We start from the raw sequence: 17427 nt of genomic DNA on the forward strand, positions 1-17427 counted from the left end.
CCCAGCCCCTGCCCACCTGCTGCCTTCCCATGCACAGGCCTTCAGTTCCATCTGAGCCTTGGATGGTAGAAGGGGGAGTCTCCCTCTCCAGCCCCCAGCAGTTATATCTGTCCCTCTCTCCCACATCCCAGATGGGTGGCCCGTAGCCTCTGAAGGAAGTTAGCCTAGAGAGCCAGGCTCTGGGTAGGAGGCACAAAAAAAGGGGGTGAGCCCCCAGATGACCAGGAAGATCTGGGTTTGGGCTCCAGCTCTGACAAGCTAAGCTGCTTCCTTTCTCTGAGCCTCAGTCTCTGCATCTGTAAAATGTGATCCCAGGACTTATCCCACAAGGTGATTGTAAGACACAAGGTGCTGTAATCCCAGCACTTTGGGAGGCCGAGACGGGCGGATCACAAGGTCAGGAGATCGAGACCATCCTGGCTAACACGGTGAAACCCCGTCTCTACTAAAAAATACAAAAAAACTAGCCAGTGAGGTGGTGGGCGCTTGTAGTCTCAGCTCTCGGGAGGCTGAGGCAGGAGAATGGCGTAAACCCGGGAGGCGGAGCTTGCAGTGAGCTGAGATCTGGCCACTGCACTCCAGTCTGGGTGACAGAGTGAGACTCCGTCTCAAAAAAAAAAAAAAAAAAAAAAAAAAAAAAAAGGACACAAGGTGATTGTAAGACACAAAGAGCCTTGAGAACTGGGCAATGTCAAGGTCAATGACTATTTTATTTTATTTTATTTTATTTCTGTTTTTTTTTTTTTTTTTTTTTGTAGTTGAGACAGGGTCTTGCTCTGTCACCCAAGCTAGAGTGCAGTGGCATGATCTCAGCTCACTGCAGCCTCAACCTTCTAGGCTCAAGGAATCCTTCCACCTCAGCCTCCCAAGTAGTGGGGCCACAGGTGGATATCACCACACCTAGCTAATTTTTTTTTTTTTTTAATTTTTTGTAGAGACAAAGTCTCACTATGTTACCCAGGCTAGTCACAAACTCCTGGGCTCAAGCAGTCTGCTCGCCTTGCCTCCCAAAGTGCTGGGATTACAAGCATGAGCGTCCGGCCGAAGGGTACATGATTTCTATTAATAACTCATATTTGACTTCTTGCTGTTGATATTAACCTCCATCACCTGGGCAGTCTGTTATTTTCACTGAGTTTACAGCAGGGCTAGAGTAACAACAAATGTTGGCTGAATAAGGTCAAGACTGGAAAATCTGGATGAGGGCAGAAGCAAATGGGAGGGGTGGTGAGGAAGACAAGGAGAAGCAAGCAGAAAGAGGTGGCCTGCGCAGCGTGTCCCTGTGGTGCGGTTCCCGCAGGGCCGGGCTGCTGGATGCCAGGCAGTTCACGTTCTGGCTTACTCGGTATTCACAATGGCCCTTTTATGGATGAGGAAACTGAGACCTGAGGGTGAAAACAACATGTCCAAGGTCACATGAGCCAGGAAACCTGTGATTGGGCTCAGGTCTGTCTTAACTGCCTGATAAATGTTGTTTCTAACTCTGTTCCACAAAGGATTCATGATAGGTTATAAATAAAATACATTCAGTAAAACAAGATGCAATACCAAATGGAAAATCAGAATCACGGAAAACAGAGTGGAAAATGTGGACAAGGAAAAAGCTGAACATAAAGGCCAAGAAAGTGCCCATAGGCGAGTTTCTGATTTGGCTGTGAGTTTCCTGGCAGCCAAAGAAAAGAGAGATACAAGCCGATTCCTGTTATCAAAAAGTAAAGAAGCAGTTTACACTTTCAGGAACTTCATAGTAAATTTAAAAATGAGTTAATCACATGGAAATTTCTCTGGTGAAAAATACTGGGAAATATAATGGATAATGTAATAATAATAAATGTCGAGTGGCATATCTTTAGAAGTGATAGCCATATTTTTATATCTTACCCCTTGCCCAAAGTTGTCTTACTTGGGGTTTTTTTTTTTTTTTTTGAGACAGGGTTTCCCTGTGTTTCCCAGGCTGGTCTTGAACTCCTAGCCTCAGGCAATCCTCCCGCCTGCGGTCTCCCAAAGTGCTGGGATTGCAGGCATGAGTCACCATGCCCAGCCAAGCACTTTATCTGTATTACCTCATTTAAGTGTCACCACAGTCCTATGAGGGAGGTACTATTATTATCATCATCATCCTCATTTGACAGATGAGTACTGAGGCACAGAGAGGCTGAGTCACTTGCTAAGGGTCACACAGCTGGGAAGTTCAGATTGGGGATCTGAAATAAGGTTTCGATCCAGAGCTTTTACCCACTACATTATAGCATCTCTCAAATATAAGTGTTTAGCTACCAGATAATATGAGTGTGTTTTAGATGACATGTGAAGATTTCACAGATCCCAGCCAATTACCAGCACCAAAAGTAGTAACTGATGGGGACTTTGGCCACGAAGGGCGGAGTCTCTAAGGAGCTGAGGCTTAGAGACAATGTGAAAACAGCTGTGGAGGGTGTGGCTCAGTCCCAAGCCTCAGAATTTCACTTGTGGGGCTTCCGTTTTCCACCTCACACCCCAAGATGCCTTAACGATCGCCCGCCTTTGGCCATCCAAACACAAGAGCCAAATGAGTGACTAATGTCGTCTGGGCAAAGGGGGTCATGCCCAGGTGCCACCAGGCCAGGAGGCTTTTGTTACCAGAAACCTGTGCGTGTTTATATTTCTCGTTTCTGCTCACCCCAGGCCTTTGATTTCCCAGGGTGGAGTTTCCAGAGCTGGGGACCATCGCACCTTCATCTGGCTGTCGTCACTTCCTTTGTGCGCTGGGGCACTGGGGACTGAGGACGGGGCAGTCCACGGGGAGCTGTGGTTCCACCCCTCCACTCTTGGTTTCTGCCAGGCCCTTCTCATCAGCACAGACCCAGGTTCAACCCAGATTTCTCCTCCACGACTGCACAGTGCCAGGAAGGGAACTGAGAAGACCAAAGCAGAGGTTCTTTTCCTTCCGCAACGCTCTCGGGGCCAGGTGTGGCACCCACAACCGCAAATGAGACAATTAGGGAGAATAAGTGGTGGCTGCCCTGCCAGCCCAGAGCCTGTCTGCCCAGGGCACCCAGACTCTGTGAGGTTCCCACCTGAAGAAGCAGTTCCACCTTCCACAAGGAGCACGGGACCAAGAGTCCAGGACCCAGGTTCGAGGCCCAGCTCTGCCACTTTCTCGCCGCAGGGCTCAGGTTCTCTGGAGGCAGCATAGTGGAGTCAGTGGCTTTGGCAGGGGGAAGATTCACATCCTGGCTCCCTCAGTCTCCAGGAGGTGACTCGGGGCTGAGGGGTAAGTCCTTTTTCCTCCCCAACCCTTGGTCATCTCATTTGTAAAGCAGAGGTGATGATTCTCATCTCAGGGACGAGGCACTGTGGGGTTAGGAGAGAATTTGTCAAGCGGCATGGTCGGTTTTTGGTCTGTCCAGGCCCCTCCCCCGTTCTGTAAGCTGGAAGTGATACCTGTGAGGCTGAGGCCCTAGGTGGGTGTGGGGAGCCATTGAGGTAGTGAATGGAAGGCCCTGGGTGAAGGGCCCCAGGCAGCTATTGAAATATTACTTACCCACTGTGGACTTCCCACCAAGCAGAGCCCACCAAGCCTTTCCCATCTGAGGTGGGTTCAGTTTCACTGAGGCAGGCATCTCAGGAAGGGGCCCTTGGCTTTTGTGTGCTGAAAAATAACCAGTGCTCCATCTCTGCTGATTTCTGCTTGGGAGTTCCGTGAGCTTCCTGCATCATCTGTCCACAGACAGGCTGCTGCAGGGTAGACATCAGAGTCCCTGGGGTGGCTTCCGGCCTCCCTCCCTTGCCTCCCGCCTTCGCTCAAACATCTGTAGAGGTTCCAGCCCCAGCCTAAGCCCTTAAGGAGACAGGGTCCCACAAGACCGAGCCTCTGCCATCAGAATTCTGTCTAAAATGCTGTGTGCAGTAAAAGGCAGCATGGGGTAGGGTGGCTGTGTGGGGACACAGAGCCAGGGACCAAGTGCTGTGTGGGGTCCCTGGAGGGTAGTCAGGAGAGCTTGCCAGAAGGGGAAATCTCTGAAATGAGACAGAAGGAGGAGGAGCCATCGCTTAACCGCACCTGGGCAAGTTACTTCCCTGAACCTCAGTTTCATTCTCTGTAAAAGGAACCAGTGATACCTGCTTCCCAGGGAAGGGTGAGAAGCTTAAAAGAGATGGTGGGTGTAAAAGAACTGACAAATCCCTTACACCACCCGGGTGAATCCCTTACACCACCCAAGTGCCCAGGGGAGATGTTCGGTCAACTGAACTTCTTTTTCAAGTCTTTTCCTCTGGCGATCGACACCTGGTATGTAGTATAACCAAGTGTCCTATTCTAGAAAAAGCAACCCAGCAGTAAGTGAAGCAGCCTCAGAGTCCCCCCTCTCTCTGGGATGGGTAATGGAAACTCTTGCACCCAGTGGGAGTGAGGCAGAAGTCTCCAGAATTCAGACTCTTCCCATGCACCCTGCCTCCCCAGGGCCTGTGACCTTTCGATGTGTTCCCTATTTCTGTAGGTATTACGAAGTTAGATGCAGGAGAATTCTTGAGAACTTAAAGGCACTTCCCCTCTACTTGTGCCCCCTTTGATTTTAAGAACTGTTTGTTGAGCACCTACTCTGTGCTGGGGGACGGAAAGTCTGTTTTGGACAGGCCAGACAAGGTCCCAGCCCCAGTAAAGCTGTGGATTCCGGGGAGGGGCAGAGAGAGTGATGATAAAGACATGAAAACAAAACAAAACAGCCTGCAACAAGTACTATAAAGGAAAACGAACAGGATGCTGTAATGGAGAATTTGGGGGACTGCTTAGGGTTCCTGGGACATTTGAGGAGGTACTAGGCTGAGATGGGAAGTTGGAGCTGACCATGGGAGGAGTAGAGAGGAGGAAAAAATGTTCCAGACAGAGACAACAGCAGCTACAAAGGTCTTAGGGGAAGGGGAAAACTAGAAACTGAGGAACTGCATGAGGAGGTGGGGGGGTGGGTAGCACAAGATGAGGGCCCAGAGTGGGCAGGGGCCATGGGGCCCAGTGAAGGGTTTGGATTTGATTCCAGGGACAGTGGAGGGGTTTTAAGCAAGGGAGTGGTAATATCAGAATTTTATTTTTATTTTATTTATTTACTCAGACAAAATCTTGTTGTGTCGTCCAGGCTGGAGTGCAGTGATGCAATCACAGCTCACTGTAGCTGCCACCTCCTGGCTTCAAGCGATTCTCCCACCTCAGCCTCCCAAGTAGCTGGGACTACAGGCGCGTACCACCACACCTGTAAAAAAAAAAAAAAAAAAAATTGGGGTCTGTGTTGCCCAGGCTGACCTAGAATTAGACTCAAGTGATTCTCCTGCCTCAGCCTCCCAAAGTGCTGGGATTACAGATGTGAGCCACTGCACCCAGCTAGATTTCTGTGGGGTTTTTTTGTTAATTGGTTTGAGATTGAGTCTCACTCTGTCACCCAGGCTAGAGTACACTGGCACAATCTCAGCTCACTGCAACCTCTACCTCCTAGGTTCAAGCAGTTCTCCTGCCTCAGCCTCTTGAGTAGCTGGGATTACAGGTGCATGCCACCAGGCCCAGCTGATTTTTTGTGTTTTTAGTAGAGACAGAGTTTCACCATGTTGGCCAGGCTGGTCTTGAACTCCTGACTTCAAGTGATGCACCTACCCTGGCCTCCCAAAGTGTTGGGATTATATGCGTGAGCGAGCCACGGCGCCTGGCTTCAGCCAGATTTCATTTTAAAAGCTCACCCTGGCTGCCGAGGGGGCTGTCAGAGGGCAGGAGTGGAAGCCAGGAGACCATTAGGGGCCACTGCCCTCACTTGTCCCTGTGATGTCAGGCCCCTCACCCCTCTAAACCTGTTTATTCACACATATGTGTGACTGTGAGAATCACATTTGGAATGAACAGAAATGTACTTTGCAAAGTTGAAAAGTACTCATTAATGCAGGGATTCCCATCTTGCTAGAAGTGGAGAGTCCTTTGGAAATCTGCTGGGTTAGACCTCTCTGGGGTTCTTGGTTGGGACAGTGCTGGGGCTGAGTCCCTAACTGAACACCTCATATCTGAGAGAGCCCCCTTTCCCTGCTTAGGGTTATAGGAGAGGGCTCAGGGGCTGGGGGGAGGGGGCACCTGGCTGAGGCTCAGACTCTTGATGGGGAAGATGGGAAAGAAGGGTCCCCTTCCTGGCTTCTGACGTCCCTGGAGCAGTGGTTCTCTTGTGTTGCAGGGAGGGCGATACCTTTGAGCACGGGGGTGACCACCGGACCACCCTGCAGCCATCCAAATGCACACACACAGCTCTTTCATCCCGTGTCAGGGAGTTCAGAGAAATTTTCTGAAACTCATTCACAAACTGGCTTAAAGGCCTCTGAGCTAGGAAGGGGAACTGAAAGGGGACACCTATCTTTTTACTCCACCTTTTTTGTCTGGTCTTTCTAGCATTAACCCCCTAGACACACCTAAGTGCTGATGCTGAGGGGAACCTGTCTTGATTGCTCTGGGCCAAATCGAGGGCACCTTCCTGAGACTTTTGTTATCTGCCACTGGGGACCCCATTGTTGAAGGGGGACTTAAGATTTTCTCGAAGGAGAGCTCACTGTGAGGGTCTTTCCTGCCTGCTAGGGGCTTCAGTTTGGGGGCCTCCTCTCCCGACCTCCGGGGAAGGGAGGGGTCCCCATCTCCCCCGGGCCTCTCGGGTCTTGGGGTCTCCCCGGGAGGCCGGCGGTTGGGAACCGGGCGCCGACGCACTGATCAGGCCCCGCCCGCGAAGGTGGTGCAACTCTTGGTCCGGCCCATCCCATCCCGGCCACCCGGGCAGCGGGACCAGGCGTCTGGGGCTCAGCATGCGGGGCTTGTGGCCGCCGCCCCCGGTGTCCGCCCTGCTGTCGGCGCTGGGGGTGAGGCGGGTGCGGCCCGGAGGGCGGGGGCGGGAGGCGGGCGGGACCCCTCCCCGCGCGGGCCGCTCCGTGGGCCGGTCTCGGTCTCGGGTGTCCTAGCTGGGGCGGGGCGCAGCGGCGGCGGCGGCGGCGCGGGGGTCGGGGCCTCTTCCCCATTCGGGTGCGAGAGCCATGGAGGCGCTGAGGGAGTCCGTGCTGCATTTGGCCTTGCAGATGTCGACCTACAAGCGGGCCACGTTGGACGAGGAGGACCTGGTGGACTCACTCTCCGAGGGCGACGCGTATCCCAACGGCCTGCAGGTAGGCGCCCTCCGCTCCCAACCGGTGCCCCGGCGCCCGGGGTCCGGGGTCCGGGGTCCGGGGTCCGGGCATGCGCGCTGCTGCTGCCGCGCCCCCCCCCCCCCCCCCCCCCCCGTCCCTACCTACCCCGCCTCTTCCCCTCCCCCGTCCCGCTATCCCGGAGGGGCCGCGCCTCCCCGCAGCTGGAGCTCCGCGCCGAGAAGCCTTCCAGAACCCACCAGTTTCCCCTCACCTGCCCCTGCCATCCCCACATCCTCCCGGCCACCTGCTTCTGGGGCCACAGCCCAGGTGGCAGAGTTAAAAGCACCCCGGAGACCCGAACTGGCCCAGTTCCCTTTCCACAGAAGGCACAGTTTGTGAATGTCCCGGGACTTGCCCAGGCTCATTACCGGCAGTCTGTAGCTTTTCTGTTTTAGCGTGGAAAGCCCTGCATCCCTGGAACCCACTCCCCCAGTCGTGGGCAAACTGGGAAAGTTGGTCACCTTATCCAGGAGGCAGTACCACCCTCTTCCTCTTTCCCTCCCAATACCTGAGTTTCTTGGGGCCGGGAACCTGTCCTCTGCCCCCTCTCCCTGCCACTTTTCATCCTACTGAGGAAGTCCAATTCCTCTCCTCCCCAGGGTCTGCACCTGTGGGCATCTCATCTGCCCACTCCAGGGGAGGGCCCCACCCCCGTCCCTGCCATGTGACAGGACACTGAGCAAGGTTGCTTTCTGCCCTCCCCTCCCTGGGGGGCTGCACTGGGAGAGCTGTGGCCAAGACCTCAGTGCTGGAGGGGTTTGGAGCCAGCCAGGTGCATGGGAAGGTGTTGGAAACCATGCAGGCACCCTAGGAGACCCAGTGATCTGGCTCTTCAGAAACCAGTGTAGAAAGAGGAGCTGGGGCACCCCAATTCCCGGAGGACTTCTGCCAGGTAGACCAAGGGAGGTATTTGGGAGAATCTTGGGGGCGCTTGGTGAACTGGCACACAACTCTTCCCAAAGGCGAGCTTAGGATGAGTGGACACTTAGGTTGCCAGGCCCTCTCCACTCAGACACGCCTCTTAGAAGTGAATAATTCTGGCCGGGCGCGGTGGCTCAAGCCTGTAATCCCAGCACTTTGGGAGGCCGAGACGGGTGGATCACGAGGTCAGGAGATCGAGACCATCCTGGTGAACATGATGAAACCCCGTCTCTACTAAAATATACAAAAAACTAGCTGGGCGAGGTGGCGGCGCCTGTAGTCCCAGCTACTCGGGAGGCTGAGGCAGGAGAATGGCGTGAACCCGGGAGGCGGAGCTTGCAGTGAGCTGAGATCCGGCCACTGCAACTCCAGCCCGGGAGACAGAGCAAGACTCCGTCTCAAAAAAAAAAAAAAAAAAAAAAGAAGTGAATAATTCTCCCAGTGCAGGGAGACACCATTGATGGAGTTCCTCCAGGAGTCAGGCCCAGGGGACCCAAACTCACGGTCCCAAGTGCTATACCCACTGGGATGTGGTACCCATGCTTAACCTTCAGGAACACCCCTGAGAGCTGTAGGGATTACTGTCCCCACTTACAGATGTGGAAACTGAGGCTCTGAGAGGGGCAACCACTGGCCTTCGGTCACAGAGCTAAAAATCCGGGAGTGACACATCAAACCCCGTCTGTCTCAAACCCCTTCCCAGTGGACTCTTCATAAAAGGCTGAAGCCAGCAGGAAATTAGATTTCTGGGGCAGGTGCTTTTCCCTTCACAAATCAAAACAGAATCTAATCAGCAGTGTTTTTCAGTCTCATCTTCCACAGAAGGGTCTAAATATATCAACACGAAAGCATTTCAGAATTCAGCAAAGTAATATGCCGTGTTGCTGTTATGCTCACAGCAGCCTGTTTGGGGTATAGCCTTTTTAAGATGAAATAGCACATTTGTCTGGGGAGGGCCCCCGGCCAAGCAGGGGGAGCCCCGTCTCTGAAGCCAGTGACCCAGGTTTGAATTCGTACTCCACTCATGACCTTGGGCAAGTGGCTTAATCTCTTTCAGTGGTGATGCCTCACTGTGAAATGGATGTTAGGGAAAGTAGATGTCATGCATATTATACAGGGCCTGCTAGGATTATTGTTTTATGCCCACGTTATTGATGATAAAGGTGAGGTAGAGAGAGAGGTTAGAGACGTTCCTGGGGTCGCATCGCTGTTGTCTGTGGTTGGAGTTAGTGTCGGTGTCCCTAAATGGATACATTTTCCACTTTCCTTGTAGGAAAAGGCAAAGAGGTTACCCAAGGATTTGGGACATTTTTGTGGGTACCCAGCTTGGCTTGCGTGGCGCCGCCACAACTTCCCCAAAGTGAACATAAATTAGCTAGTGCTTGCTTTTCTGAGTCAAGAACCCATTCATCTCCATTTATGAGGCAGAGTATTCTATTAATTTAATGTTTTCAATCATTGTTTTTTTTTTTTTCCCCCGCAGTGTAAAAGCTTTATATGCTCACTGGGGGGAGAAAAAAAGATAGTCAAGTATAAAAAGGAATTAAAAACGGAGCAGTAATCCTGCCACTTGGAGATAACGGTTTCTAGTTTTTCACACTTGTATGTATATATTTTTAAACATAGTTGAACTCACTCTAAATATACAGTGTTATATCCCTCATTTTTCATTCAGTGCCACTTCATAAGCATCTTCTACATTGTCAGAAACTCCCGAAACATGCTGCCATTAAAAATCGTAACACCTCATGGTACCAACATATAAAACTATACTTATTCACTCCACTGTAGTTGGACCCTTAGGCTCCATTGCTGTCACTCTATGGGTGACCCATTTTTTAGCTTTTCAGATTATTTCCTTTGGGCCGGTTGCTAGCAACACAACTTCTTCCTCGACTTTATTTATATTTATTTGTTTATTTTGAGGCAGAATCTCTCTCTGTTGTAGAGGCTGGAGTGCAGTGGCGCGATCTCAGCTCACTGCAACCTCCGCCTCCCAGGTTCAAGCGATTCTCCTGCCTCAGCCTCTGGAGTAGCTGGGATTACAGGCGCACGCCACCATGCTCGGCTAATATTTGTATTTTCAGTAGAGATGAGGCTTTGCCATGTTGGCCAGGCTGGTCTCGAACTCCTGCCCTCAGGTGATCTGCCTACCTCGGCCTTCCAAAGTGCTGGGATTATAGGCATGAACCACCACGTCTAGCCTGTGCTCTCAATTTTAGACTTTTAAAAATAGATCCTTCACCCCAAATCCTTCTCTTGATGGACAGCTAAAAAATAAGCTATTTGGTTTTTCAAGATTTTGAAGTCCGTTAGTCTTAGGAAGTCCCAGGTGATCAACACCAATAACTAATAAATGGAAACTTCCGTTTTTCAGCCAAACTTGCCACATTCGTTACTTTATTACTTGCCACATTTATTTATTATTATTGGACCTGCTGGCCAGTGTTGAATTTAACCAGAGCAAAATTCTACCTATACCTCACATGAAAGCATTTTTCTTTTTCTTTCTTTTTTTTTTTTTTTTTTTTTTTTTTTTGAGACAAGGTCTCACTCTGCTGCCCAGGCTAGAGTGCAGTGGCGCAATCTGGGCTCACTGCAGCCTTGACCTGTGATTCTCTTACCTCAGCCTCCCAAATAGCTGGAACTACAGGCACATGCCACCATGCCTGGCTAATTTTTGTATTTTTAGTAGAGATGGGGTTTTGCCATGTTGCCCAGGCTGGTCTCGAACTCCTAGCCTCAAGTGATCCTCCTGCCTCAGCCTCCCAAAGGACTGGGATTACAGCCACCGTGTCTAACCTTTTCTTTTTCTTTATCCCATATTTTAGGCACAAATTACTTGCAGTCTACTAAAGTGAGTCACTGTGGACCAAGCACAGAATTCAGAGGCAGTTAGCTCTAACTTAGAGCCCAGCTCTGGCTCTTCTGGGCTGTGAGACCTGAAAGCAACTCACTTCCTCAGCTTCCTTTGTAAAATGGGGTTAATATTATTACCCACCTCTTGGAGCTGTTGTAAAGGCTCAAATGGGACAGTATGAGGGAAAGCATTTTGGATAATGCTTAGAAAAAGGATTTGGTTATTATGAGGATTATTATAGAAACTCACTATGGGTGACATGATATAATAATATACATCTAAATATGTTAGCTTTCTCTCTGAAGCCTCTGCTCTGCCAAAGCCAGCTGCCTGATCTTCCCACACCTGAACATACACCATTTCGGTGGCAGAAAGGGAAATAGCTGAAGTTACACCTGCAGCCTGAACTGAGGAGCAGATGGCCATGTCTACCAAAACCTTTGAAATTCATTCAATTACTTCTAACGGTCTTTTTTTGTTGTTAAGAAAAAAGGAAAGGTGAGATCTTAAATTCTTAGTTATGGTTTTCTCATTTTTTTCCCACCTTGCACAGGGCTCCCCTCCCCTCCCCTTTGCCTTCTTTCTCCTTCTTTCTTCTTCTTCCCTCTTCTTTCTTTCTTTTTTTTTTTTTTTTTGAGACAGAGTCTTGCATTGTTGCCCAAACCTGAGTGCAGTGGTGCAATCTCAGCTCACTGCAACCTCCACCTCCTGGGTTCAAGCAATTCTCCCACCTCAGCCTCCCTAGTAGCTGGGATTACAGGTGCACACCACCATGCCTGGCTAATTTTTGTGTTTTTAGTAGAGACAGAGTTTTACCATGTTGGCCAGCCTGGCCTCAAACTCCCAACCTCAGGTGATCCACCTGCCTTGGCCTCCCAAAATGCTGGGATTATAGGCATGAGCCACTTTGCCTGGCCCCCAGCCCCTAATTTTATATGTATTTTGTAGAGCCAGTTTCTTACTTTGTTTGCTCTCTCGTCCGGGCTTGAGTGCATGGCTTACTGCAGGCTTGAATTCCAGGGCTCAAGCGATCCTCTCACCTTGGCCTCCCAAAGTGCTGGGATTACAGATGTGAGCCATCATGCTTGGCCAAAGCTGTCTTTCGAGGGTCATTTCAGGGACAGGCCCACTCAATGTTTTAAAAAGACATGTCTGTTTACCTGGAGTTCTCAACTCTGTTTGCCTGTTAAAGCCTTGAGGTTCTAGAGTCTGAGAAGTCATACCTGGAACCTCATCCACTCTCCTCATGAGACTGCCCAGCAACACGCAGTGCGATATTTGACTTCTCAGGGTTACCGTCTTTCTCCCATGCTGTGGGGAGCTGGGTATTCCTTCTAGGAGGCAAGGAAAGCTAGAAAGTACTTAATCAGCCTTTGATTCTTGCTAAGATGTGAGGAGTGCCCTCCCCTACCTGCAGCAGGTCGTACTTTAAGCTGTTACCAGTCATTTAAAGTCAGGCATCTGGGTGGGGTGGCAGACAGGGCTCAGGCGGAGACAAGAGGACACAGGACATGAGTTTTGCTCTGGACTGACCCCAGTGCCTCAGCCAGAAGGCCACCTCATGGAAACTTTACTGGAAGAAACTTCCCCAAACTGACTTTGCGGCGCTTCCGGAGGCAGGGTTCCTCGCGGGCTGGGCTGTCACAGTCGACTTGCTCTCAAAGGCTTATTTACTCCAGGGAGCCGAGCCTGGTGCCCCTGCCAGCGCTCCCGGGTGGCTGGGCTTCTGGGCTGCAGACGGGTGGGATCCCTGCTAGACCCTTGGCCAAACCACTCCCATTGCTGCTTCCTGCAGCCCAGGTTGCTGGGTTCTGCCTTCCCTCCCGACCTGACTCGGAAAACCTGGCTTCGCCTGGCTCCCCACCCTCTCTGCTCCTGGCTTGTCTCCTGGGCCCCAGGCAGTGGGCCCCGACCTCACCTGCAGAACTTGTTCTTGCTGTAAGCCTAGGTGAGCCAAGCACTCACTTCTGTAACCAAATATGTGTCCCGGATTAGGGCTTTGTTCCCTTGGCTGTGGAAACCCTGGGAACTCCTGGCTGGATAGCGCTGCTCTATTTCCCTTACTCTAGCTCTCTCACTCTCTCTGTTTCTCTGGCTCTCTCATTTCTTTGTCTTGTTCTCCACCTCTCTGTTTTGAGGGCACCACCTCCCTCTCATTCTCTTTCTGTTTCCCACGACAATAAATAGGAAATTAAGCCCACCAGTAAGCTGAGCATCTACAGCAGTTCTGCGTCTTCCAGGCGTCAGCGCTGCCTCTCAGCGGATGGCCACTTCACAGTACCCTCCCCTGAGAGGGACCGGGCTGCCCGCCACCAATCCTCCTACCCTCCAAGCTGCTCAGGCCAGTTCTACCATGATTGACAGGACCTCATTTCCAAAAGAAAACTGAGAAACCACTCACATCTCCCCATGCTGTGGCCTCATCTCACAGATCCCCTCCACAGTCCCATGAAGGAGGCTGGGCAGGTGTAACAGGGATGCAAAGAAAAGAGACTCAGCCGAGGCCAGCAGCCATTGGAAGCAGATCGATGCCCTGACTCACGGCCCAGCCCTTTCCATTGCACCCAGGAATTGGCCAACCTGCCCTGGAGAGGCCTCCTGATCCTGGTCCAGTACCTCTAGGTGACTTCTCCCGCCCCAGGAAGAGGCATCTGGATTCCTTCTGCCTTCAGAGACAAGGCTCATCCAGAAACCATGAGGCCCATAGCCTATAGCACAAGTCAAGCAAAGAGCAAGACAAAGGTTAAAAACCCCATTTTCAAAGTCTGCTTACTATTCTTGCCTGAAACTATGAATTTTTAATTCAATTCTGGCTTAATTTTAATTTAATTTTGCAGTGAACACCATTTGTTTTGATTTAGCACTTTTCATCAAACAGTGAAGGCCAGCTCCACCTCCTGCCCCTACAGGAGGGTAGCACGTCCTGGTAGGCCTGCAGCTGCCAGTCCTGGAGACGTGAGTTGCCTCCCTGTTCTCTCTCCTCTCTCTTTGCCTTCATGCCCCAACTTCCTGTGTTTCTTCTGGCGCTAACGCTAATACCTATTCTTAGAAATGTTGTGAAGATAGGCCCGGTGCAGTGGCTCATGCCTGTAATCCCAGCACTTTGGGAAACTGAGGTGGGCAGATCACCTGAGGTCAGGAGTTTGAGACCAGCCTGGCCAACATGGTGAAACTGTCTCTACTAAAAAGACAAAAATTAGCTGGGCGTGGTGGCGCACATCTGTAATCCCAGCTACTTGGGAGGCTGAGGCAGAAGAATTGTTTGAATCCGGGAGACAGAGGTTCCAATGAACAGAGACCTCCCCACTGCACTCCAGCCTGGGTGACACAGTGAGACTCTGTCTCAAAAAAAAAAAAAATTTAAAAAAGGAATGTTATGGGCCAAGCATTGTGGCTCACGCCTGTAATCCCAGCATTTTGGGAGGCTGAGGCGGGCAAATCACGAGGTCAGGAGATTGATTGAGACCACCCTGGCTAACACGGTGAAAACCCATCTCCACTAAAAATACAAAAAATTAGCCAGGCATGGTGGCACGTCCCTGTAGTCCCAGCTACTTGGGAGGCTGAGGCAGGAGAATCTCTTGAACCCGGGAGGCCACGGTTGTGGTGAGCTGAGATGGCGCCACTATACTCCAGCCTGGGCGACAGAGCAAGACTCTGTCTCAAAAAAGAAAAAAAAAGAAGAATGTTATGAAGATAGAATTGCACCATCAAAATCGAATTAATATGATCCCAGGCATTTAGCCCTCAAGTGTTTATTTGCTGCCATTATTCTTTTTTTCCTTTCCTCTCCCTCTTTCTTTCATCTTCCCCGTTCTGTTGCTTGCTTCTTTCCCTTCTCTCCACAGATGACTTTGCTTCTTGCTCCTAGCTATCTCCTGTCCAGATAAGGTGAGGTTTCCCTGCGTCCCAAGCCTAGTGGCTGTGTCCTTTGGCTCCCTGGAGCCAGCACCAGGCATAGGGTGCTGGCTTTTCTTTTCTTTCTGTTTTTTTTTTGTTTTCAAGACAGGGTCTCGCTCTGTCATGCAGGTTGGAGTGCAGTGGCGTGATCTCTGCTCACTGCAGCTTCCAGGTCCCAGTTTCAAGCAATTCTCCCACCTCAGCCTCCCCAGTAGCTGGGATTACAGGCGTGTGCCACCATGCCCAGCTAATTTTAATATTTTTAGTAGAGACGCGGTTTCACCATGTTGGCCAGGCTGATCTCAAACTCCCAACCTCAGGTGATCCACCCACCTCACCCTCCCAAGGTGCTGGGATTACAGTCGTGAGCCACTGCGCCTGGCCTCTTTTTTTTTTTTTTCTTTTTTGAGATAGGGTCTTGCTCTGTTGCCCGGGCTGGAGTGCAGAGGCACAATCATGGCTCACTGCAGCCTCAACCTTCCAGGCTCAAGCAATCCTCCCGCCTCAGCTTCCCAAGTAGCTGGGACTACAGGTGTGTGCCACCACGCCTACTAATTTAATTTAATTGTTTTCATTTCTTAGAGATGGGGTCTGACTGTGTTGTCCAGGCTGGTCTTGAACTCCTGGGCTTAAGCCATCCTCCTGCCTCAGCCTCCCAAAGTGTTGGGATTATAGGCATGAACCACTAAGCCTGGCTGATGGGTACCTCTTAAACCAAGGTCTCATCCAGGCGTGGTGGCTCACACCTGTAATCCCACCACTTTGGGAGGCTGAGGCAGGCGGATCACGAGGTCAGAAGTTCGAGATCAGCCTGACCAACATGGTGAAATCCAATCTCTATTAAAAATACAAAAATTAGCCAGGCGTGGTTGCACACGCCTGTAATCTTAGCTACTCAGGAGGCTGAGGCAGGAGAATCGCTTGAAGCAGAGGTTTCAGTGAGCCGAGATTGTGCCATTGCACTCCAGCCTGGTTGACAGACGGAGATTCCGTCTCAAAAAACAAAACAAAACAAAACAAAAACAGTCTCACGGCCTCCTTGTGCCCTGTGAGCTGAGCCGTGATAATGGGGGCATGAGAGGCCTAAAGGAGGAAGGATGAAACAAACTCAGGGGCAACAGGACACATACGTCAGTGTCCCTAGACAAGGCAGTGCATGCTTCAAGTCCTTGGGGCCCTTCTGAATACCAGTGACCAAGGTAAAGTGTGTGTGATAACTGATTACTCTGAAAAAGCACTTGATAAACTTCTGAGTACAGTGTACATGTTAGCATCACACCAGGCTGTCTGTCTCTGCGCCAGGCCCTTACAGCCTGAACTTTTCATTCATGAATGTAGCATGGTCTGAAACTTCCGTTGCTCACTATTTTAGAAGAGATTCTTGAAGGATTTGAGCAGGCGGCATCCTTCCCACTAACTGACCCAGCTGCTTCAGTGTCTCAGCCTCCTGAGCCTCCACTGAAGCGTCTCTAAGCCCCAAGATCCTTTGCTCAGTTTTGTTTTGTTTTGTTTCCGAGATGGAATCTGGCTGTGTCGCCCAGGCTGGAGTGCAGTGGCACAGTATCAGCTCACTGCAACCTCCACCTCCCAGGCTCAAACGATTCTCCTGCCTCAGCCTCCCGAGTAGCTGGGACTACAGGCGCCCGCCACCACACCCAGCTAATTTTTGTGTTTTTTAGTAGAGATGGGGTTTCACTATGTTGGCCAGGCTGGTCTTGAACTCCTGACCTCAGGTGATCCTCCCACCTCAGCCTCCCAAAGTGTTGGGACTACAGGCGTGAGCCCCCACGCCTGGCCCCTTTTCTCAGTTTTGGAACCCAATTTTTTTTTCCACAGAAAGTGCTTGTGTTCCTCCGTCTCTGGTGCAGCAAATCCCAGTCGTTTCCTGCCCAGTAAATACCTAACCATGGCCACGTGGCTTCTCAGTACCCTTCCCTCAAGTGACCCACTTCAGATCCCCGAGTGCCAGGGTGGGACTCCCTCAGGACTCTGACCGGGCACCAGGGGCACCCCTCAGGCTATTGGTGGGGCACTTGCAGGTCAGAGTCTCAGTCTCCTCATCTTCCCTGACAGCTCTCCCTCTTCCTGGAAAGCCTTGCTCCCTCCATCCTGCCCTTCCCAAAGGGCAAGTCTAATCATGTCATTCCAGTCCTCAAGAGGAAGTCCAGGCTCTTAACTTGGCTTTCTGTGCCCCTTAGCATCTAGGCCCTCCTCTCCTCTCCACTTCCATCCCCTCTTATCTGGCCAGTTCCTACTTATTCTCACCGACCCAGGCCAGACATCTCCCCTTCCAGGAAGCCCTCCCTGATTGAACACCTGCCAGCCCCAGTCTGTTTCTTTATCTGCCTCCCTGCTGGGCTGTGTATTTCCAACATGGCCCTGAGTTGGTGCTCAGCTGTTAGCACATGACACAGTGTCACTGAACACATGTCACCCCACCTTCAGGAGACCCTTCCTGTCCTGTGGCCATGGGTTTTGCAGGAAGCACCTCTTGGAACAGAGGGGAGCCCCAAGCTGCCTTGGGTGTGAGAGGTCTGGGGTGACGGCTCCCATCGCTGCTGGCTGGTGTGTCC

General features: G+C 51.2%; 1 protein-coding gene across 6 annotated transcripts in view; it reads left to right on the forward strand.

Moving 5' to 3' along the window:
* Positions 1-17427, forward strand: part of ECE1 (endothelin converting enzyme 1) — a 133578-nt gene that overhangs the window by 49995 nt on the left and 66156 nt on the right. For 3 of the 6 annotated variants that reach the window (XM_045378906.2, XM_065528373.1, XM_065528381.1), the window contains one exon: positions 7066-7152. The exons of 1 other annotated variant lie outside the window; for it this stretch is intronic. In XM_045378906.2, the coding sequence (XP_045234841.1) occupies positions 7066-7152 (87 nt within the window). Of the gene's footprint in view, positions 1-6754; positions 6862-7065; positions 7153-17427 lie in introns of those variants that run through there. 2 more of the 6 variants (XM_065528369.1, XM_065528370.1) reach the window with 2 other exon arrangements.

This window comes from Macaca fascicularis, chromosome 1 (assembly GCF_037993035.2).
Source record: "Macaca fascicularis isolate 582-1 chromosome 1, T2T-MFA8v1.1".
Lineage (NCBI taxonomy): Eukaryota > Metazoa > Chordata > Mammalia > Primates > Cercopithecidae > Macaca > Macaca fascicularis.